This window comes from Glycine max, chromosome 12 (assembly GCF_000004515.6).
Source record: "Glycine max cultivar Williams 82 chromosome 12, Glycine_max_v4.0, whole genome shotgun sequence".
In the NCBI taxonomy this organism is placed as follows: domain Eukaryota; kingdom Viridiplantae; phylum Streptophyta; class Magnoliopsida; order Fabales; family Fabaceae; genus Glycine; species Glycine max.
Genome location: NC_038248.2, coordinates 39,907,801 through 39,931,099, shown reverse-complemented (window position 1 = coordinate 39,931,099; position 23,299 = coordinate 39,907,801). Strand labels below are relative to the sequence as shown.

Here is a 23,299-nt window from a genome sequence, read left to right as displayed (position 1 = left end):
TATGTATTAAAAAAATAAATATATTATTTCTCTTAGAATAATTAAATAAAAAGATTATAACATAATAATTAATGAGATAAAAAGAGAGAGATTATGAGTTCCAATAATTTTAAGGATAATTTGATAAAATTAATACTACTAATTATATTGATAAACTTTTTTAAAGAGTGTAAATCAATTTAAAAAATCTTATATTTACATACAAATATAATATTAGTATTTTTAGGATGTGCATGTATATAAAAATATTAAAAAATAATTATATGTCATGTTAAATAAAATCTCAAATGTTTGATATTCAAATAAATAAAAAGATTAAACTTATTAAAAAAATAGCAGTATAAAATAATGATTTAAAACTATCAGTGGAAAAACATTAAACTTATTAAAAAAATAAGGATTCATTCATCATTTATCAATAGTTATATTGAGAAAAAAGTCTAATTACTCGATTACACATGTACTTCCTAAATTTTCTTTAAATTTTACTTGATACCTCTCATTTTTTTACCTAACAATAATCGCCTTATTTAAACATCATTAGATTATTATACCTTTTAAATGTTGAATGACCTAATTAGACCAAAAATTGTGAGAACCTATCATTATTCTTGTGCTAAACAGAAATAAACACGCAAGAATGCAGAGGGGCGGATCCAAAAATTATTTATAGTGGGGGCCAAATTTTTAATTTTTACAAAATACACAATGTGTAGGCCAATAAAATCTAAAATATTTATGTTTTACAAACTATAATTGCTCTTTACACATTTAAATATTTAAAAAATATTGTATAATTTTTTATTGTGAATATAATAAAAAATTGGAAAGGTAAAGTGATAGAATTAATATTAATTTATTCTCTCTTTTATCTCTTATAACTATTTTTATTCATTTAAAGAAAAAACATTTTACGGGACAAAACTAATTTTTTTATGAAAACAAAAATAAATGTTATTATATATATATATATATCCATGTAAAAAATAATCTTATGGGAATAATTACCCTCACACCTAAGGATGTGCATCCGCCATTGATGCAGAGACAATGGTTCATTTAAAATTAGGAAAAGTTAAAGTTGAACCATTGTGAAGAGAGAGAGACTAAGCGACTGTGATAATGGTAATTTAAGAGGCAATTGGTTCTAAAGTAGTGATTTGTTATAAACAAAGACAATCGAAAGCACGTTGAACCAACCTTCTGATGGTGGTAATAGTGGTTTTGAGGTTACAAATATGAAGGTTGATTTAGTTTAATTTTTTTGTAAGTTTTATGTAACTTTTGCAAGTGAGCTATAAATCGTTATTGCATCAAAATTACATTTAACTCAAAAGTAATAAAGAAATTCCTTTCTCAAACCTACCTCAGACTTTCCAGAACAGTATACAAACAATTGACAAATGGTTAGTTTGAATGAAATTAGATTAAACAAAATTTTGAATTCAAATGTTAGTGGATGAATTAAATACCTCCAACATTTTTACCCAAATACTACTCTTTAAGTTATGTAATTTTTACAAATTATTATAAGTATATTTTAATTATTTTTTTTTATTTATATGTGGAGAAACATTCCCTCTTTACATGTAAAAGCCATAAATAACATTAGATAATCTAATTCAATGAATAATCTAGCTAATCAATAATAATACGTTACAAACTCCCTGTGATATTATTCTATTTAAAAAAAAAATAAAGCAGCCATAGATGGTAATCACAAATTGTGCAACAAACTCTATTTAAACCCTCGATTACAAATAGAATTGTGACACCTATATAATTTTGTCCTATCCTTGACTGAAAGTATTCCAACACAACACAGACACTGATTTATGTTGATAGATACCATACCATAGCTTAAAAATTAAGCTCCACTCACTCACATACACACACAGACTCTTTCTCTCTCTAGAATCCATGGCAGCCATTGGTCTGAACGGCGTAAAGGTGGGGACGACGTCGTCTCAGGCGTACCTTGAAGGCAAGGCAGTGAAGGAGACGAGGGCTTTGATGGCTGAACTGTGTCGCCATTTCTACACCCTTGGATGGGTGACAGGGACAGGTGGCAGCATCTCCATGAAGGTCCACGATGACTCAATTCCCAAGCCTCAGCAGCTCATACTCATGGCCCCTTCTGGTATCTTTCGTTTCTACCCTTTTGGTTGCTGTGTCCCAAGTTTGGATTTTTTGGTGTTTACTTGTCATTTCAGGCTTGTTTGGTTTCTGGGTCTGTGCTAGATTTTTTTTTCCCCTCTGCTGTTGGATCCTTTTTAGTCAATTTAAACATTATGGATTTTATTAAATTCAACGTGGTTATTGCCTCGTTGGTTGGATAAACAGCTTAATTAAGAGGTTATTAGATAAGTTTTTATGACATACTATGGAGCAGGTGAATCAATGACATAAGAATAAGATTGTACCATTGTTCTAGTAAACAGTAGTCTTGAGTGAGTCCTCAATATGTAGCTGCATTAAAAATTTAAAATACTTGGAAGAAGAGCTTTATTGCCCAAAGTGGTTTTACCTGACTCGAGTAGGATTACTTCATGTGGACTGTGGAGGCTACCACAAATACTGTGATATCCACCAAAAAAAAAGTTTTTGTCATGTGATAGCGCTTGTTACCTTGCAATAAGCTAAAAAGAGTTTATAGGAATAATAATAATAAGTAATTTTTCATGAGTTAAAATAAGTTCTATAGAAGCTCTCTGAAAGAGATGATGGAATTCTATCAACTTGTGGTAATAATTGCTTCGTTTTGTTTCTCCTTTTTGCTGAAAAATGTGTGCAGGTGTTCAGAAAGAAAGAATGGAGCCAGAGGACATGTATGTATTATCACACAGTGGGTCTGTCTTGTCTGCTCCATCTCCTAAACCTTGGCCGCACAAGCCTCCTAAGTGTAGTGATTGTGATCCACTTTTCAAGAAGGTAAGTTTGGTTCAAGAAAATAAGCATGAATGGTTAAAATTACTGTAATTGAGTGGTCCAGAGTTTCATATAGGCATTCTTCTTTTGAGGTTTCACAACACTAATGTGACATCGTTCAACTACCCAATATGTTGTCTTGGTATTTGTTTTTCGTGTACAATATGTTTTTATTATGCTTTTGAAATATTTGAGTGATACCACTTAAATGTCAGTGTTAAGGTCAATGGTATCAGACATTTGGACTTATGGTAGTATTAATTAAATGTGACATTCAATTTATAACTACTCCATACCAATTGCTTGAATCACATCTGATAGATCCTGTTGAAAAACTGATATTATTGATTTCATAAGAGAAAATTCAATTGGTTCAAATGAATCTATGAGCACTAACATATATTTAAAGAGCAGAGATTCTAACTAACTGACAGCTGTACACAGCTGTACTAAATAACTAGAGGTTAACTCTAACTAGTAGAGTTAACTTACAGAGTATACACTCACAAATTCTATAATATATGTAAGTTTTCACTTCTAACAGGAAATGTCTACTGTTGGCAAATGAATAGTGTCTGGGAATTTTCATTGGAATAATTATCTCTTGTCAAATCCACAGTTGGCTGACCTTAGAAACTTACAACTATTATCGTTTCTTGATAAATTAGCAATTAGCAATTGATATATGCATCTTACATTTCTTTCCCTTCCTTTTTAGGCATATGAAATGCGCGATGCTGCAGCTGTTTTCCACAGTCATGGAATAGAGTCTTGTCTCGTAACAATGATCAATCCTTTATCAAAGGAGTTTCGAGTAAGTATTTGTACGTGGATGATTTTTTGTTTTCAAATCTTCTGGAGTCTTGAGATTAAAGACACACTTTCAAAAATTATGATACATATTTTTTAGTTGAGAATGAAGCCGAGCAATAATCTCTTTGCTTGGAGACTATTTGTTGAGTGCTAAATTCCACACAGGCAAGAAATGTTTTGAAAAAAACAAGAATCTCTTTCTCTAAGAATGCGTTTGGATATAGAATTTTAACTGAGGAAAGTAATTTATCAGAGAATTTGAATTTCTGTAATTTAGAATTCATTGTTTGGATGCTTTTTATGAAGAATTTAAAATTTTGGAATTTTAAAATATAATTTTAAACAACTAAAAATCTGAAATTTCAATTTTTTTCTAAAAGGTGAGAAATTGAAATTCTCTTTTTACAATCTTCTTCAAGAAACACAGCTCCTAAAATATCGATCGGGTGTCAGCATAGAGGAACACGTATAACTAGCACACCAATCATATTTTTTCTTTTTTTTCATTTATTTTTTTCATCCTCATAATTTTAATTTTTTTTATCCAAACACAAAATTTTGAAAATAAAAGAATTTCAATTGAAGTATTTGAAATTCTTAGAATTTAAAATTTCTCAAAATTTTAAATTTCTCCATCCAAACACACTCTAAGAGAATTATGTGGAGAAAAGATTCAAGTTCCAAATGATATAATCAAGGAGTTGCATGGGGACATCCTTCTTGGAGGCATAATTAGCTTTCTAGTTGTTTTATCCTCTTGGTTTGGAAGCCTCTATCTGCTTCTCTTGTTTTAGAAAACAATAAGCACTACATGCTACTGAAAAACAGTGAAATAATTATCAAATTGGAGATAACCCTAGGTAGAAATATTGACACTTGATGAGCATTTTGTAGTTCATCTCCATTATATTTGGATATGCTGATTAGCTATTTGCCGAAAAATGTTCAATTTTCTTGAGAATTATTGGCTTCTGCCACATGTATGGAGAAATTTGTACCTAGAATTAGAAAGTTTAGCTCTGCTTCATTGTCTTGTCCCATGCTTTTATTTCCTCTTCCTGTAATACTATTTTCATTTGACTGTGGTTGTCTCCACAAATGGCAGATCACTCACATGGAAATGATAAAAGGAATCAAGGGGCATGGCTATTATGATGAACTTGTTGTCCCCATAATTGAGAACACGGCCTACGAGTATCAGCTCACAGAATCTTTTGCTAAAGCTGTATGTTTCTTCTAATGATTCTGCATTTGGATTAAATAGCTGTTGGGAACTCTGGATGATTTTTATCTACTTTTTCCCCCAAAGAAATCGTGGGTGATGTAGCGTAGTTTATTATTCGTTTTCCCCCAATTTGTAGATTGAAGACTACCCAAAAGCAACAGCAGTGCTTGTTCGCAACCATGGGGTATTTGTCTGGGGAGACTCATGGATCAGTGCTAAAACTCAGGTTTTTATCTACATTTCCCCAGGAAGACTGCAATCAATTTCATATAATGTTTTTTTCTTAGCATTCTGCTTGGAGTTTCCAAAAAAAAATAACAGTTTTTTTTTGGGGGGGTGGGGACCCTAGGGAGGGTGTTATTTACAGTTGTCATGCTCATACTTGGAGTTTCCATAAAGTATAACACTCCTTTGGTAAATTTATGTTTTTTCCTTCCAGTCTGAGTGTTACCATTACCTCTTTGATGCTGCTCTCAAACTTCATCAAATGGGATTGGACTGGTCAACTCCGAATCATGGTCCAATACAAAGTGCAAGAAGGGGTCTAAGTATTGCTGGGGAGTCAAATGTGTCAGTTAAAGCAAGGAAATCTAATGGTGACAGTGATCCATTCCCAGTGAGTTCACATAATCCTCCCTTTTTGTTTAAAGCTTTAGGTCACTAAGAGGCTGTTTGTTTTGAGAAAATATTTTTTGTTTATATTTTATATTTTTACATTTAATTACAAAAATGTGACCTATCTTTCATTGTTTTCTGCTTTCATAAGTTTGTACATAAAACAGTGAAAACAACTATTTCCTATACAAAATTTTGAGAATAGAAAACAAAGTGAAAACAGAAAATTAAAATAGAAAATGTTTTCTCAAACCAAATGAACCCTACATTTGTGAGTATTTTTATTTTGTTAAATTCTTGAAACAATATCCTCTATCATTAGTTGACTGATAATGCTAGCTCCCAATTCATAGAAAATAGGATGCTTCCCATATCTTGCAGTGATTGTCATGTGGTTCAGAATAAATTGTTGATTTTTATCTCTATTTGGTTTGCAGCGTTGCGTTGTTCTTGACATTGAAGGAACTACTACTCCCATATCATTTGTTTCTGAGGTTCTCTTCCCATATGCCCGTGATAACGTTGGGAGGCATTTATCTCTAACATATGATACCCCCGAGACTAAAGCTGATATCAAGTTGCTTTGTTCCCAAGTAAGATTACATAGGCTGTGTGTTTAAGGTATTTATATTCCTCCAATTGGAATATATGGTTTAGGCATTGAATGATTGTAGTCAAGTACTGTGAAATGTTAAATCTTATTGACACTGAAATGATATACTGCAGATGTGAGTGGGATTGTGGTTTTGAACTACACTGTCCATGAATATTAAAAGCATTAATGAGCAAGTTTTGTGTTGTTTTATATCATTCAATTCTTCCTCAAGCGATTATACTTTTCTTGGAGTTTATTAAAGCATAAAATTAAATAAAAGTGGTTCATCACTGTAGAAAAGAGATGAACAGGAAGCTAAGGGTGTGTTCAGTTTGTTTTTCATTTTAACTTTTCAGTTGCTATGTTTTCACTAATGATTAAAAAAATATCACACTGTTTTTATGTGATTTCGTCTTTTCAAGAATTTGTAAAGGAAATGATAAAAACAAGTATTATGGAAGCACGCCCTAAAGTTGCTTAGATAAAATTTATGGTAATAATAAGTATGGAAACCAAGGACTAACCCACCTTCTTCCCCAGTGTAGTTTGTATCAAACAAGGATAATACACTTTATCTTAATTGAGATCCAGAGATTTCATGTATATTGTATTCAGAGAATTTGGACCATTGACTACTGGCTCATTTTTTATAACAGGTTCAGAGTGACCTTGAACAAGGGATTGCAGGTGCTGTGCCTATCCCTCCTGATGATGCTGGGAAAGAGGAAGTCGTTGCTGCACTCGTTGCCAATGTGAATGCTATGATTAAAGCTGATAGAAAGATCACTGCCTTAAAAGAGTTGCAGGTAGTTAAACCTTGTTGAAGAAGATGAAACAGAGGCATAATTATACTGAACTGTGTGTCTTAGGACACCACGGAGAATAGTATGTTGTTGAAATGTTCTCTATGTTGAATTCATATTTGTGATATTGCTGATGTTTGTTTATCTATGCAGGGTCACATATGGAGAACTGGTTATGAGAATAATGAATTGGAGGGAATAGTTTTTGATGATGTACCAGAAGCTCTAGAAAAGTGGCACACCTTGGGTATAAAGGTTGTTTTCATTGATTCTTAGCTCTATACCTCTTTATGGTTCACTTGTTAAGTTTCACAACAGATGTTTGCTAATTATTTTCCTGCCTTTTGACCATAGGCATCTTTAATGCTTAGACAAGATGCCAATATTTGGTACAGGGGTATATGATAACCATAGGTCATGATGCCCTCTATTAGCTAAGCCCAGAACCCGTGTGTCTGTATGGGCATATGATTCCTTTCCAAACCTATTAACCATTTTATTTAAATTTCCAATATATCCTTTTTATTTATCTCCCTTTTTATAAATAACTCTATATCCACTCTCCTCTTTTCTCTGGTTTGGTTTAGATGCCTACAGCGGGCCCCTTGGTGTAGGCAGGACTCCCTTCAAATAGACTGGATAGTGGATATTGCCCCACCAAGCAGAGTTCCTTTTGTAACATTTGCTTAACTCTGCCAGCCATCCATCCATCCATTACATATCCTTATCTCCTTTATCCTTACCATAGTACCATTCTTTTTTTCTTTCTGTTACGTGTTGACTCACCGATGGTCCCACTAGAGTTACCAAGGAATAGGCACAGAGAATTGGCCTAAAGAATTGGCATCACAGTTGTCTCCTCCGAGGCACCACCTATCCAAAGAAAGTCTACTTGACTGCATTGCACAAATCTTTCTGCTCAGGGTACCGTTGAATGTCTAAAACATAAATGCTAGATGTCTTATATCTAGCCATTTTATGTTTGGATGTCCAAGATGCCAACCATGTGACATGTATATGCACCGAATGCTTCCTGTCTGTCTTCTTTCTCAAGTTTATTTTTGTTACTATCTCTTTTAATTGTAAAATTATACAACTCTACTCTCGGCCAAAGTTTGTGAGGGTTAGGCAATTGTTACTCACTGTTGGCTCAAGAATGAACTAAAGAGCAATCACATTTTGTGTGCATTCTTCATCTGATGTTTGGAGAGCATATTTTCTTGTGTTTGAATTCCTCTTTCTGATCTATGCAACAGGTATACATATATTCTAGTGGTAGCAGATTGGCTCAAAGGCTAATATTTGGAAAAACCAACCATGGGGACCTAAGAAAATATTTATCTGGGTTTTTTGACACCACAGTGGGGTAATGCTTTTTTTTATTATTATATTCCCCCTTGACGATTCCTGTCTAAAGATACGTATTTCATGCAAAACTTCCTTATGCAGGAACAAAAGAGAAACACGCAGTTATGTTGAAATTTCTGAGTCACTTGGTGTTGATAAACCATCAGATATTTTATTTGTCACTGATGTATATCAAGAAGCCACAGCTGCAAAGGCAGCAGGTATGAACATTTTTCCTAGTCCATAATCTAATAGTTAAATTTTATCCACCTTCTCTTAAACTTGTTACATTATCAATAAACTTAGTCCAATGTTTGGTATATCTTAAAGTAAACTGAACCATACACTTAAAAAGTGTCGCATGATTATAGTAACCGATTCATTTCAATTGCAATGAAGACTTTATAAATTTAATCATTTAATATTTAAATTTGATTCACTACAAGTGTAAAATTATGTATGCTACATGGAACAGAAAATGAGTGTAAAATATTTTACATCAATATCAAATAGAAACCACCTTATTGTCATATTATATTAATGAATAGATTGACATTAAGCTTGTAGAAAATTGATAGGGTCTAGCTTAATTTGTTGAACCGTTGAGGTTATTGTAAACCATCTAATACTTAAGTTCGATTCTTGTGGATAAAAAAAACTCATAGAAAATTGTTTTCAATTATTTATCTGTAGAGCTATTTTAGTCGTATGCACACCAGATGCACCAACATTCATTGTGTCCTTTGGGGCTAACTGCAAGCAAAAATCAAGATTAAACACACCCAGCAGTTGGCATTTTTGTGTAGGCCATACATTACATACACAAGTGCCAATGGTGTGAGTGTGACCCCCCTAATTGGTGTGGTAGAGGAATTTCCATAGGATCCACTTATAATACCAAATAAGAAATTGCTTATTTTGTCTGCACATAAATTTGTTGACAATTATCCTGTTTCAGGTTTGGAGGTGATAATTTCTATTCGACCTGGAAATGGACCCCTCCCTGACAATCATGGCTTCAAGACAATCAAATCCTTCTCGGAGATCTAAGATCAGTAGCAGTCTTCTGAAATGGCATTAAATGTTTTATGAGTTTCTCCAAGTTTTAACTTTCATCTCTCATTTTTTTTTATAAGATTTAAATATAGTCACTGTGCATTTTCATCAGTATTATTACAAGGCACATATTTCACCAAAAAAAGTAAATAAATAAGGCATATATTCTTGTTCACGAGAGCCTCCGAGTAACGAGAAATACTTTATTAGTGGATGGAGTCTCTTTGGATAAACTTTTCTATAATTGTTTATAGAACAAATAACGATAATCTCCTCCTGAGGTTTACTCAAATTAAACATTGCACTCATTTTTTTTAATTTTTTTTTTTTTACATTTCTTTGATCTCCCCTCCTCTAACATTCTTAACTAACGTTATTAGTAACGATAACAGACGTTTTCATCTTGTTTTGCAAATTCAAAAGTGCCCTCCCCTTTGTTTCCAACAAACCTAACCTATGGAACAATCAAACACCGATGTGGTCGAGAATGGAGTCATAGATATCGTGGGGTTTGATGATGCGACTGCCTCGCCCGGTGCCTACATTGTCTGTCAAAGTGGGAGGCGGCAACACGGGGGAGGACGAGGGGAATGGTGGCAATAACAATGAGAGGGAAGTCAGATCTCTATGCAGATCTTGAGTTCTCGCAAATCTTGCTCGCCATTTTCATAGATCATTCTACTCTTTGTCGAAGCCACATATCATGAGATAATATGTTGAACACAATAACAATGGATTTTTGTTTTTAATTTCGATTTGATTTTTTGTATGCATCATATTGGAGTTGTCTTTGTTAGGTAAGAAACGATATTCAGATCTGGTTTTAATTATTGATTTGGATATGGATTTGGATTTTTTCCTTCACATATTCAGATTTGGAATATTGGATTTTAATTATTAATTTGGTTTTTGATTTTTTTCACATATTCAGATTTGGGTTTAATTATTGATTTTATTGTATATGTTTGTGTAATTTTTAGTTGATTGTTTTGATTAAATGGGAAAAGATTGTGAAATTTTCATTCACTGCAAAAATAATTCTTAAGGTGCTTAACGAAGAAGATGAGATGGGGACATTTTAGGAGGAAAAATATACGCACGCATGTCACATGACCCTTCAATTAAATGGAGTTAACATCATTAGAGGTGTAGGGGGTGCTATTGTAATAGAAAGACAAGAGTTAAAGAGATTTTTTAGGATGAAAAAAAAAAAGAGGAAATGCATATGTAAGTTGAATAAATCTCAGAAGAAGTGTTTATGTAATTTGCTCTTATTTATGTGAAAAGAAAATAATAAAGTAGAATGAATTGATTGAACAAGTTACACCTCCAAAATATCTATTAAAAATCACGTAAAAACACAATAGAACTTATATCAACTCTAACAACGTTTGAAATAAATTGAGGAATGATCTCAAAAAATCTCAACAGTTTCTCTAAAGATAAACCAAAAAATTGACAACTTATGCAACAGATTTAATCTATTTTTTTTTTTCTCTTTAAGTATTTATAAAAAAAAATTATCCAAACATACTTACATGGCAGGTAAAAAAGACTGGTTAGATAGTTATGTTTTTATCATGGATATTTAAGGGGCGGTTAAGTGATATTTTCTAGGTAAGAAATTACATTTCCACATGAAAAAATTCCACTTATTTGGGAAAGAAAGTTTAAGATATTGCTTTTTTATATATATATTAGGAATGATGTAAGTGTTTTTTAGAAAAGTAAAAGGATTTAATCCAACCCAATTAGTGAATGGCAAGTCAAGATGCCTTCTCATGTAAGTAATGAAAGAAAAATCCACCGGATACAGCAAAAAGGAATCACATTATAATTCCCGATTTGCAAAAGGAGTAAATATCTTGATATAAAATTTTACATCATTCCTACGTTACTTTTGTTATATTTAGATTGGTGCGGACGAAGTGAAAGAGAGAAGAAGTTCCTTTTACCTTTAACCACTCAAGCTGACATACATAGAGTTCTGTTCAAGCTTCGTAGCGTGTTGGGAATTTATGTGTAATACTTAAGGAATATTGTTACTCACGCATGCCTTTTCAGTTTTCTCTCATGCTGATTTTGAACTTTGAACTTGAAGGGTTAATTTCTCTGGAGTATTAAAGCATTAATTAATCTTTGTAGGTGTGTATACGTCAACAACAAATTAGAACACTTAACACCAAAAAACACAATTCCAGTCAAAATAAGTACCCTTCAAGCTTTCTTCCGTGAACTTGCAACATGTCTTAACCTTAGCACGGCACAAACTCTATTAATTATTTTTCTATCATATAGAAAACAGAATCCAGTGAATAAGCTTATAGCATAATTTTCTTGGTCCAACTCTTTCGAGTATAGATTTTCAGCTTGCATCCACAAACTATTAAAAAAGAGAGAAGAAAATAAAATAAAAAAATCCGCTACCTATTTCCACGAAGGCTAAGGAGAGTATAGACAACATGCCTAGTTTAAAATAACATTCAACTTGACACATCCGTTACATTATTTCTTTTTCTATCATATCACTAATCTTATTCCATAATTTTCTTCTTCTTTTCTTTTTATTTCTATCTTTCTTATGTAAAAAAAGTTGTACGAACTAATTTAGCAAATATAATTTCTATAACGTAAAGGGGTTATTATCTTGGTTGCATAACGAAAGGTCCTCAAAGTTAGTTTCAGTTTTGTTCGTTATATCTTCATGTGGAGTTATCGAGTTAGCAACTTGGTCCTATTACAAACCATCTAATTAGCTGTTATATTTGTAAAAAAATAAAATAAAATAGTGTACTAGAAGATGTTGGAAGTTGTATAAAACTCTGAGAAATTAAAAAAATAAAAAAATTTGGCAGTTTATTGTTCAATGCACCAGCACTAGCAATTGGGTCCAACCTAGATGTACCTAAATGACAAAACAAAGTCTAAAAGGGAGAAGAAAAAGAAAAAGGGTGGTCTTCACATTTTCTCTGCTTTTGTTATTTACATATGGTTTCTTTTCGGCCTTACTTTCTATTAGCATGATGATTGTAACAAATATCCCACTTTCTCTATCTTATCTCCTTTCTTGTTTTTTTGTCTACCCTTCAATGCCTCCCATTACAATATAAGAAAATTTAAATAAAGAAAACAAGAACAAAGAAAGGGGAAACAGAAAGAGATAGAGAGAGAAGAAATCTTCTTGGTTGCTCATTTTTATAAATTATTGCTAATCGCATAGTACATTTATTTTTTTGTTTTTATTGATTTATTTAAATTGATATAACTTGAATATATAGAATTGATTAAAGTATGAAATGCAATTTAAATGATATGGTAACTGTTAATTAAAAAATTAATAACATATATAATAAAGACTTAAATATGTTTTTATCCTTAATAAATATTTAATTTTTATGTCTTTTTCTTAATAATTTTTTGTTTTGAATCCCTAATAAAATAATAATTTTATTTTTGGTCCCTCTCTAATAAATTAATGAATTTTGTATTTATTTTTTATAAATTATTTTCATTTGTTAATAGTCGGGACTAAAATAAAATTTGCTAATTTATTAGGGAATAAACATAAAAATTACTAATTTATCAAGGACTAAAAATAAAATTATTTTATTAGATAATTAATGTAAGACAAGATTTTATTAGGAAACAATCGTAAAAATCAAATATTTATTAGAAATAAAAACATGTTTAAGCCTATAATAAATTATGAAAATGTTAAAATCTCCACATGTGGTTATTAATCTATATTTTATTTATTATTTAAAGAGCAACCCGTGCTTTAAAAGAGTGAAAATCTGATCAAAATTTCAACAATAACAGGAAAAAGAAGAATGAAAGAAAAAGTTCAGAATATGCACTATGTGTCTATAGTCTTGCCACTCCTGTACAATCATGTTAGGGATCAACAATTACAATTTAGATTTTTTATCCTTGTTTTATTTCTCATACCACACACCATAGTGTTGTGAAACTCAACTTTGGTCTTTGTTTCCCTAGTACTAGGAAAAACATTAACCTCTGTATGCGGGCCACACACCAAAAATTAATATGATCAATAAACATGCATTAGGTCCTATACAGCACACAATTTTTATGATAAATTTCAACACATTACACATATATGATACATAGGTCCTATGTCTAGAGTGTTGTAAGAAGTACAAGTTGAGTATTGACATCATGCATAAATGTTCTGCATTTTAAAACAAACAAACCAAAGAAAGAAAAAGTCATCTTTGCTTTACTTCTTATTCAGATAGGTACTTGAAAACTGCTACAGAAATGGGTTTTTTCTTCCCAGATAGGTGTCAGCCAAAAAAGAAAAAAGAAAAAGAAATTTTTTTAAAAAAAGAAGCAAAAGCACATTATCATTATCTGGGATTTGAGTTACTTGAGAAACTGATTAGACTAAATTGGCATATAACCAATAAGAGGGACCCTCTCACTCTCACCCTTCAATCTTCATCAAGTTAACCCACCCACCTTCCTTTTGGTGCATCTTTCTGCGATGATGACAACTTAGGATACGGTTATGTCCTTTCCAACACTGATTTCCAGTAACATGTGTCCCTTCCAAGCAACCTCATTCCCTTGTCTTTGTTCAATTTACCATCTTTGGATTCTCTTCGTCTCAACACAAACTTCTTACTGGTGGTGGTTGGTGTGACACGGCAATCACACACAAACACAAACAGACACTTTGAAGAAGACCCTTATTCATTGAATTCATCATCACACTCAATCAAAAGAGACACCCTGGCTCATGATAATTCCCAAGATGTGTTTTTCCAAACAAGAATAACCCTTGAAAAACTAGATGGAACATGGAGAGAAAAATAAAATAAAATTCATTCGACAAAGACACTTTTTTTTTTCATTTATGGAAAGGGAAAACAAGAACAGATAGCAATATTTTGAGGTGGGAAAACAAAGCAGGAGAATAAAGAAAAGAGTTGCCATTTCATGCTAAGAAAGCCACTTTTGCAATTAGACCAAAGCTTTTGAACCTTGTTGATGGAGGAAACCATAAACCATTCAAATAAAAAAAAAAAACCCATGATGTAATTAACCACCAACCATTCTCTCTCTATCTAAATCATCCACAACACAGGAACACAATCTATTCTCCAATCTCCTCAAGAGGGTGATTCTGATGAGACTCTAGGTGAGGTAACTGGGAACAGAGGCAAGAGCTGTGGTTCTGAGTCTCTTGGAGTGGTCATGGGAGAGGGATGCAAGTAGAAGCCCTTTTCAGCTATGGCTTTATCCTCCTCTGATGAGTTCCCCAATGAAGGAGAGGACTTGTCAAAAGGGTCATCATTCAATGGTGTGACAGGGCTGAGAGCAAGGGAAGGGAAGTCAAGAAGGCTTGGGGAGAGGATCTCAGGCATATTTCTTGGTGAGAAGCTTGGAGAGTTGTTGTTGTTGTGATTGTGAGCAAAATTGGGCATCAAGGTGTTGAGCATGAGGCTGTTCTTGAGGCTGTTGTTCCTCCTCTCGTAGAGCTTGAAGCCTTGTTGCTTCTTTGGTGGGGTCTTGATGGGGGGTATGTTGAAGTTTCTGGATGATGGTGGTGGATCTTGTGATGCTTGTTTTGTGGTGTCTGATGAGCCAGTTAGCATTTGGACTACTTGCTTGAAAGTAGAGGTGTCAGCTTGGACAAAAGTGGTAGGGTAAGGGTTGGAGTCAGATCTGGGAATGGTTTTGGGAGTGAGGGGTGGTGTTGGGATTTGGATGCCATTGCTGTTGCTGCTGCTCATACAGTTGCTCACATTGCTTGTTGGAGAGTTCATAGGAGAAGGGAGGTTATGGTTGTGGTGGTGGTTGTGATTGTGGCTGTGGTTCTCTCTCTCTTGAAGCCTTGAGCTGATTTCCATGTCTCTCTCTCCTTGCTCCAAAACCAACAAATTAATATCTGTCAAAAGGGTTAGGGGTGATTTGGGTGGGGATTGGAGAAGAAATATAGAAGAGTGAAAAACAAGGCTGGGAGGGGGGGAGAAAGGAGGGTTGAATGAAAGAAAAGAGGGTTGCTTTTGCTTATTGTGCTTGTGTTTGTGTTTTGTTGTTTCAACTTTCAATACTATATACTACTATTTTTTTTTGGTTTCTTTTTCTCATACTATTCAAACCTTTTTAGAGAAATAAAATATCTCTCTCTCGAAAACTGAATTTTTTAAAAAATAAAAATAAAAATTGGTGGGGCTTGATGGGTGTGTGTGGTTGGCTGGAGAGAAAATGCCCCCAACAAGGTTTGGGATTTATAAAGACACAAGGGCAAGGGAATTGGTAGAATTTGGGAATTTTGGTATGAGGCATCTGTACCACACCACCACTGGCAAAGCTATCATTAAATTTGGCGTTAAAAAATATTTGTGGCATTGACTTCAGGGCCTAACTGCTGAGACTATTGCATTTTCATACGTGATGGGATATTGAGGATGATGATGATGAACCATAGATAGATACATGCTTCATCAGAACACCCATTCTATTTATTCATTCCTAGATTTTGTGGCTTTGTGTTGTGTTGCTTTGTGCACTTTCAAACAGAGCGTGCACTTCACGTACAAATCATGTGTGAACTATACCTCTACCACACTCACATGGCTATGTAATGTTAGTGAAATTTGCAACCTGCCCAACTTAGACGAATAAAACGCCAGGGGAAGATAAAATAAGAGGATGTGACGTTATTTGTATTAAAATGTTCAAAGTTTGAAGAGTGTTTTTCATATTTGTTTTTGCATTTTGTAGAATCAAGTTCTTTTTTTATACATAAAATTCCTACATCTACAGATGTAAATGAGAGTCAATTTATTAACCTACTTTGATTTAATAAAAAAAAAAGTAATTGAATTCAAACTTTAGTTAAGCGTTTATGAATCAAAATTTTCCACCTTAAGTTTAGGTGAATTTAAGTTCACAACTATTTAGTAGAATTAAAAAGTTCAAATTACGTCAACCAAAATTTAATATAAAAAAAAACTAAGCTTATCGATATAATTAACCAATCAAGTCTCGAATTAGTTTTGAATTGATCAAGTTCATCGCCAACTCTATATTCTCATCCTTTTAATTTCTTGTAGAGCCTTATTGGCTATCCAATTCTATGTATAGTAACACTTAAGAGAAAAATGCTTGTTTAAGCAAATTCCTCGAGCAAGAATAGAGTCAAAGTTTTGCTTTTGATTGTCTACCGTTCTCCAAGACAGGCATTAGACAGATCTTATCTCAGTTTTTGTAGCAAATTAAATCATAAGAGTTGACTCAGTTTAGAGACAATTTTGGCGTGATGACAAGTAATTGGCAAGCCCTTTAATCTTCTTTGCTTCGAATATATTGTAAATATTCTACTTTAATGGCTGATCCTGTAACAGCATGAGTTCCATATTTTATCAAACCGGCATGGATATCTTTGAAGTATTGATATTGAAGTGCAGATTGAGTTTTTGTTTCATACTCGAGAATTTTTCTGTTCATATATGCATTCACATATATATGGTGAGAACATGTGATTTCTATCAAAAGTCTCGTCCATCTTATCTTAGAGAATATTAGGATTTCATTACATCTGAACTGGAACACGCATACAGGTTTCTCAATTCAAAGAAAATAGGATAGTTGATATATATATATATATATATATATATATATATATATATATGACAAATTAAAACTGCATTCAGTATCGTAATCATATGACCTATTTAGCAACATATTCTTAACATAATTTTTTAAATATATTTTCTACTAATTATAATTAAAATTTATAAAAAATTACAATATTATAATTAAGACTCATTAAATAAAATATGAAATTTACAAAATTTTATAATTTTTAATAAATTTTAGTTAATAATATAATAACAAATATATGAGTGTGTTGACGATAACAATTTTTCTTTATCCATCATATATATAGTATCGAAATTTAAAAAGATGTGCAATTAAAAGCTGACTGCAAAAACATATTGAAGGAGAAGCATGTACTTATTATGAAATGACATTATAGCCAGTAGGGTTATATTGGATAAGGAATTTTCTTACTGGTTAATGGTTAATATGAGAGAATCATATGTTGTAAGGACCAAAAAAATTAAAGTATAAAATCAATAAATTTTATATTATAGATCCTAATCATCTTATTATAACTTGTTTTCATGTTTTTCTCTCTTATAATATGATCCTCTCAAGTTGGATTTCTTTTTTCAATTTTTAAAAGTATCTAGCACTCCTAAGCTGGTGCTCCATGACAATTGTAATAGTTTCAATGCTCAATTATTTCACTGTTAATTATCTCTCTAAGTTTAATCCAAAATATCTTCATTCAGTCACTAATTAATATGTTATGCTAATGGCATTAATTTAAGATTAATCAGTCTTTTGTACCTTGATGGCCTATGTGAATCAGTTCGGTTCCCAAAACAAAGTGCATAGCAGGGAGCACTTGTGGGATTCCATAACTTTCATTCTCCAAAGCTGCTGATTGGTAATATGTAATTTCATATCCACTGCCCACTTGAGTTAGTGGTTTAGATTTTTCTTTCCACGCTTTAAAAATCTTGAAAAGAAAAAAAAAAAAAAAAGAGAGAGAGAGAGAAGAGAAAGGGGAATCAAATTCTGATTTATATTATTTTCATTGAAAAAGAGATAGAACGCAGGAGAGGTGATGGGGGGGACCAAATGCCAATAAGACAAAGTCACTCACTGTTTTTATGAATTGATTTAATTACCCTTTAATGGATAATCATTATTAGGACCGTGGAATTAATCCATTTTTAAACTCCTTCTGTTATGCAAAAATTATGAATTTATTAATTTCTATCATGAAAAAGTTATCAATTTATTACCGGCTTAAGTGCCAAAGAAGAAACGTACTGTCCTAGCTATCATTGCAATCAAATACAAATCATAATGGTTTGAATTTTCAGCATGGTAAATAATCAAATATCAATGTGTAGACAGAGAGAAAATGATATATCATCTTCCCTAAAGTTTTCTCTATTGATTAGGGAAGTCAAAAGATTTTCAATGGTAATTAATTAATGAAAAAAAAGAACTTATTTGTATGAAAGAAGAAAAAAATCTCCAGAAAGGGTTTGATGAGGTACTAAAATCAGTGAGATATACTATATAGTTTTAAGTTGGTCAGTAAGCTAAATGGATTTTAGAGATAAAGTGAGATACCATGCCCACCTTCAAGTGGGAAATGAGTAAGCATTGAAGAATGACTAGCAATGAACACATGACAGAGCGCAATAACAAATTATGTGATATCTTCAGCAACAAAAGAGACCATACTAAAGTTAAGTCATGATCAATTTTAATTTGTTGAAAATGACCGTTTTCTGGAGACACATGATTGGAGAATTGGCATACTAATTTCAAAATGATCATCAATCAAAGATGTTATTAATGGAATTAGCCCATTGGTTACAATAGGGAAGATCTATCTTGTGTATATATTTCTAAATAACCAAGAAAAAAAATATATATATAACCCTCCATTCTCAAACACAACATGTTCTTACATGAGTCAATTTCAAGCTTCTTGTGAAAGGAACAAGATCCCTACAAAAGGGTAAATTAAAAAGAGTAACTACTCTCCTAGGTAGAATGTCTTCAAAGTAAAAGCCTTACATGGTGCATGTTCAAATAAAGGGGATTTCTTAATTGATGCAGTAGCTAGAAAGTTTCTTATTGTTAATTTTAAAATAAAAAGTTTACTTTAGTGCTTTTTTATTTACACACACAACACAAGTAGATATATATTGAAGCAATGAACGGGGTATAGTGTCCTAAAACCACTGACACGCCAACACCCACTGTTGTATATATTTATATCTCACTAGACCATGCAAATAACCTTGCAGACAAACAGCACATTAAAATATTCCATGATGCCATAACTTTATCACACCTTTAGCAATTTATTTATCTTCAAATACTGCCATGTGCATACTTTCAGTAATTTCTACAGCACATTAATTTCATGTCAAATGGCAATTGGTCAAGACAAATCTGTCCCCTAAATATACACAGACGGTGAGTTAATTATCAACTATTTTATCATGTCAAATACAATAAATTAACCAATCAATTCACGAAATTAAATTAAGGAAAAACTATACGAGAGGCTATTGGCCGGCTTGCTTGACTGTAGACTATATAGGATCATAATAAACAATATAAAGTATTAGGTGCCACACTGGCGGTTCTTATTCAAAGGTGAAAAAGAAGAATAAGAGAGTGACGACTTAATTATAATGAGAATATCCTTAATTACTTTGATGATCTATATTTTTTATATGCAAACACATTTTTTATTTGAAAAAAAATCATACTCAAATTAGACAAAATTATTATTAATAGTCGATATAAGTTGACACAATTGATTAAGGATTCACAATGAATTTTTACATTTTTATTGAGTGTGGGATGGTTTAAGCATATTGGGGTGCCTACCCGATAATATGCCATTGGCGCCTACCCTTTAAAATTGGGGTGCCTCCCATATTATCATCATTACTAATAGAACATGATTATTATTGATAGTAAAATTCTTGTTTCAATTATTTAACTTTTTTTTTTTTATGAAGAGCAGTCTATTTAACTTAACACCACTGGGATACTTAATATTAAAATTTGAAATTACTAATTAAACAGAAATAAAATATCGTATTTATGCAATTGGTTGTCTTTGATGATGTATATTCTGGCTTGGCATTGCATTGCAGGGTCCGCCAAACTCAGGCTATAATTATGTCACCGTCACGGCCAGTTTAAGTCTCACAACTACATATTAGGCATATGTATTTTGAGCTCCATGTACTATAGCTATCTATATCTATGTGTAATATACAAATATAATATCAAAATAAATAAATAAAATCAGTTTAAAATTTATAGAAAGAAACAAAGATGGATAATTCATTTTTCCAATCTCAACAAGGTTACGCCGAAAAGTTTGACAATCTTGGTAGGCCAGTTCATATTGAATGTTAGGCAAGGTCCACAGGAATACTGATTATTTTTTCTTTCTTTTTTATCATTTGGAAATATAAAATTAACTAACCTCTCTGGTAGTTGTAGATTTTTCCTAGTACCATGAACTATGAAGTGAGGTCAGGGCAGGGCAATAATTTTGTTCCCGTCCTTCTTTTTTTCTTTAGGGTACACTTTAATTTGTGTGCCAGTTTAATTATTCAACATGGGAAAATCACGTGTGTGAAATAACAAGGTTGGGATTAGTATCACCTTAAGCCATAATAGAAGCAAGCTTTTAAAGTAAGCATGATTTGGATTTGGACAAATTAAGGAAGCATATATATGAGGTAAATGTTTGGTAGGCAGGTAGAAAGACAGAGAGAAAGAGAGAAAAGAATGAGAGTACTAATTTATGTGGGAAACTTCTTGGTGGGTGAGAAACTTGGTAGGATTTGAGACATTTTGAGTGTGTGTGCGGGTGAAATGAAGACTTGGTTTCTTTCATAATTGACAACTTGATATTATAATATCTAAAAAAGAAGTTCTGTATGGAGTGTTTGATAATTGTAAAACAGTTGATTTTAAAACAACATATATTAAAAAATAGTATAAAAAATTGAAGGATTTTGTTTGGATATTATCAAATAAAATTATTTTTAAATATAAAATAAGTAAAGTATATAATACTTTTTTATTTTGTTTCTCCTTTTATCACGTCATATTATTTATTATATTTACATTTTTTTTCTCTTTTTTTTCTTTGTAGGTGTCTAGTAATATATTGGTGACCATGCATCATTTACCTTTTGTATTTTGTTTTTAGTATAATTTATTCTATTCATGATCATACTAGAAGTTCCGCTTTCATTATTTTTGTAGAATCAATTTTAGATGAATTAAAAAAAATATGAGAATCAATTCTTCAGTCTTACTATACATTATAAAACTTGTCAGAATTAATTTGAATTTAGAATGTTATAAAACAACATTGTTTTTAAACATAAAATTAACAAAAAAAAAATATGTAACAAATCCTTGCGTGTGTTTGTGTGTCTTTCGATCGCTTTATTGTACAATTGATTCATTCTTCCAAGAAGTTTTATTTTTTTCAATTCTATTTTTTTTTTTTGGTTGAATCAAAATCATCAGAATCTATAGTACGTATATATACAAATTCATTAAATATAATAAAATACAGGTCGAATTAATTTTAGATTGCTTAAAGTAATTCTAGCCACCCCAAACAGCCATCAAATTAAATATGAATATAAAGAATCAAAGTTGGAGTGTAAGTAGGTTTAGGAATTAGGATAACTAGAAAATTCAATTAACTTCATCCGGTTTTAAGAGTGTGTGTGTGTGTGGGGGGGGGGGGGGGGGGGGGGGGAGTGATTTGGTTCAAGAAAAAACTAACTTGATTTATGTAAGTTTAAGTTTTAATAAATTGAATAACTTCAAAACTAACAAATCCGATCTGATCTATTAATAACCTTTTATTTTACCTTGTTTTTGATATTTTAAGCTAAGAATTGTTTATGTTCCTCAAATTTAATTGAATTACCAAATCAGAATCAATTTGAACTTTTTTTTTCATAAACGGAAGTCAATTACCTATGTGACAAGGTTTCATTATTACATATTTCTATTTTGTAAAAAGAAAAGAAAAAAAAAAGAGAAATCAGAATGGATGCCATACAATATTAATATATCACACAACCGAGTAAAAAGAATGCAGATCGTCAGCAGTAAAATTAAACAATATTTAGGGCAGTAACTAACTTATTGGTCAGTACAACACTTGTACTATACACCTAATCACACTTAATCTTTTTTATACACATTCACACTTATTCTATTTCATTTAGAGATCCAACCCATATGCATTTCACAACATTCTATACGATGATGAACATCAAGTGTTCGATCATTTGCATCCACCCATGAATATATCCTAAACATATTAGCTGCCAAACACCTCCAACCCAGCAGCGTCAATCCTAGTCCAGAATCTACTCTTTTACTTTTAAAAAAATAAAATTAAATAATAGCAACCCGTATAATGTAGAGGGAACTTGAACCCTATAAGTTGGATTAGACCAATAAATTAGGTCACATAAGTTGTGTAAATGAAACATGTTGTTTTATTATTGAACATACAACTCGTTTATGCTACCGAAATAATAACCTGTTGTTAAAAAAAAAAGAAGAGAAAAAATAATAAAATAAACATAATAAAATAAATGTGAGTGTGTGTATAAAAAAAATCTAGTGTTGTAAGGTGTATAGTATAAGTGTTAAAGTGACCAATAAATTAAATTAATTACTACACCAAATACTGTTCTATATTGGTGAAAACAGCACCTTACTATTTATGGTAGACAACATGTTTAATCTGACTCAACGTATTGTCTTGCTTGAACGCTCCTTCTCCCTCTTGCAAGGCAAAGAAAACAAACAAAACGGTTCTATAGTCAAACTAAAGGGCCCCAACTCCCCATTACTTTCAACATTGGCATAAATGAAATCCCCATCTTACAGAAAAGCTATCCTTCATACAAATATACCCGTGATGTTCTAGTCTTCTTATGCCGGGCATGACAGATTTTTCATGAAGCTTATTTAGATTTTTCTATTCTTAAATAATTACTTAAGTTTTATGGTGAAATTTATTAAAAGAGTTATTGATCAATAGATATTTCGATACTGAGGTGAAATATTCGAATGAAATATAAAATAATTACTCGTTAAATTGTGTATTCAAATGTGTTGAGTATCGATACAAGGTGAAATATTCGAATGAAATTTTCACAAGTTGTTAGGAGGCAAACTTTGATGGTGTATATATAATCATAAAGATTAATTTCAATGGTCAAGTTAGTGTTTACAGATTTGAGCTCTACATAATGAGGGTGTAAAAATACGCTCCCTGCC

General features: G+C 31.9%; 1 protein-coding gene and 1 non-coding gene across 2 annotated transcripts; one reads left to right on the top strand and one right to left on the bottom strand.

The window, feature by feature from the left end:
- Nucleotides 1–1,773: 1,773 nt before the first annotated feature.
- LOC100796209 (probable bifunctional methylthioribulose-1-phosphate dehydratase/enolase-phosphatase E1) lies at nt 1,774–9,557 on the top strand. The gene is made up of 12 exons (XM_003540421.5): nt 1,774–2,140; nt 2,795–2,931; nt 3,647–3,742; nt 4,847–4,966; nt 5,103–5,192; nt 5,406–5,582; nt 6,019–6,174; nt 6,833–6,982; nt 7,133–7,234; nt 8,236–8,345; nt 8,429–8,547; nt 9,285–9,557. Exons 1-12 carry the CDS (start codon nt 1,921–1,923, stop codon nt 9,374–9,376), a joined length of 1,569 nt encoding a protein of 522 aa, XP_003540469.1. The 5' UTR covers nt 1,774–1,920; the 3' UTR covers nt 9,377–9,557.
- Nucleotides 9,558–13,601: 4,044 nt separating this feature from the next.
- Nucleotides 13,602–15,560, bottom strand: LOC100527689 (VQ motif-containing protein 19). The gene has a single exon (XR_005887638.1). It is a non-coding gene; the product is annotated as a VQ motif-containing protein 19 (transcript).
- Between the last annotated feature and the right edge of the window lie 7,739 nt (nt 15,561–23,299).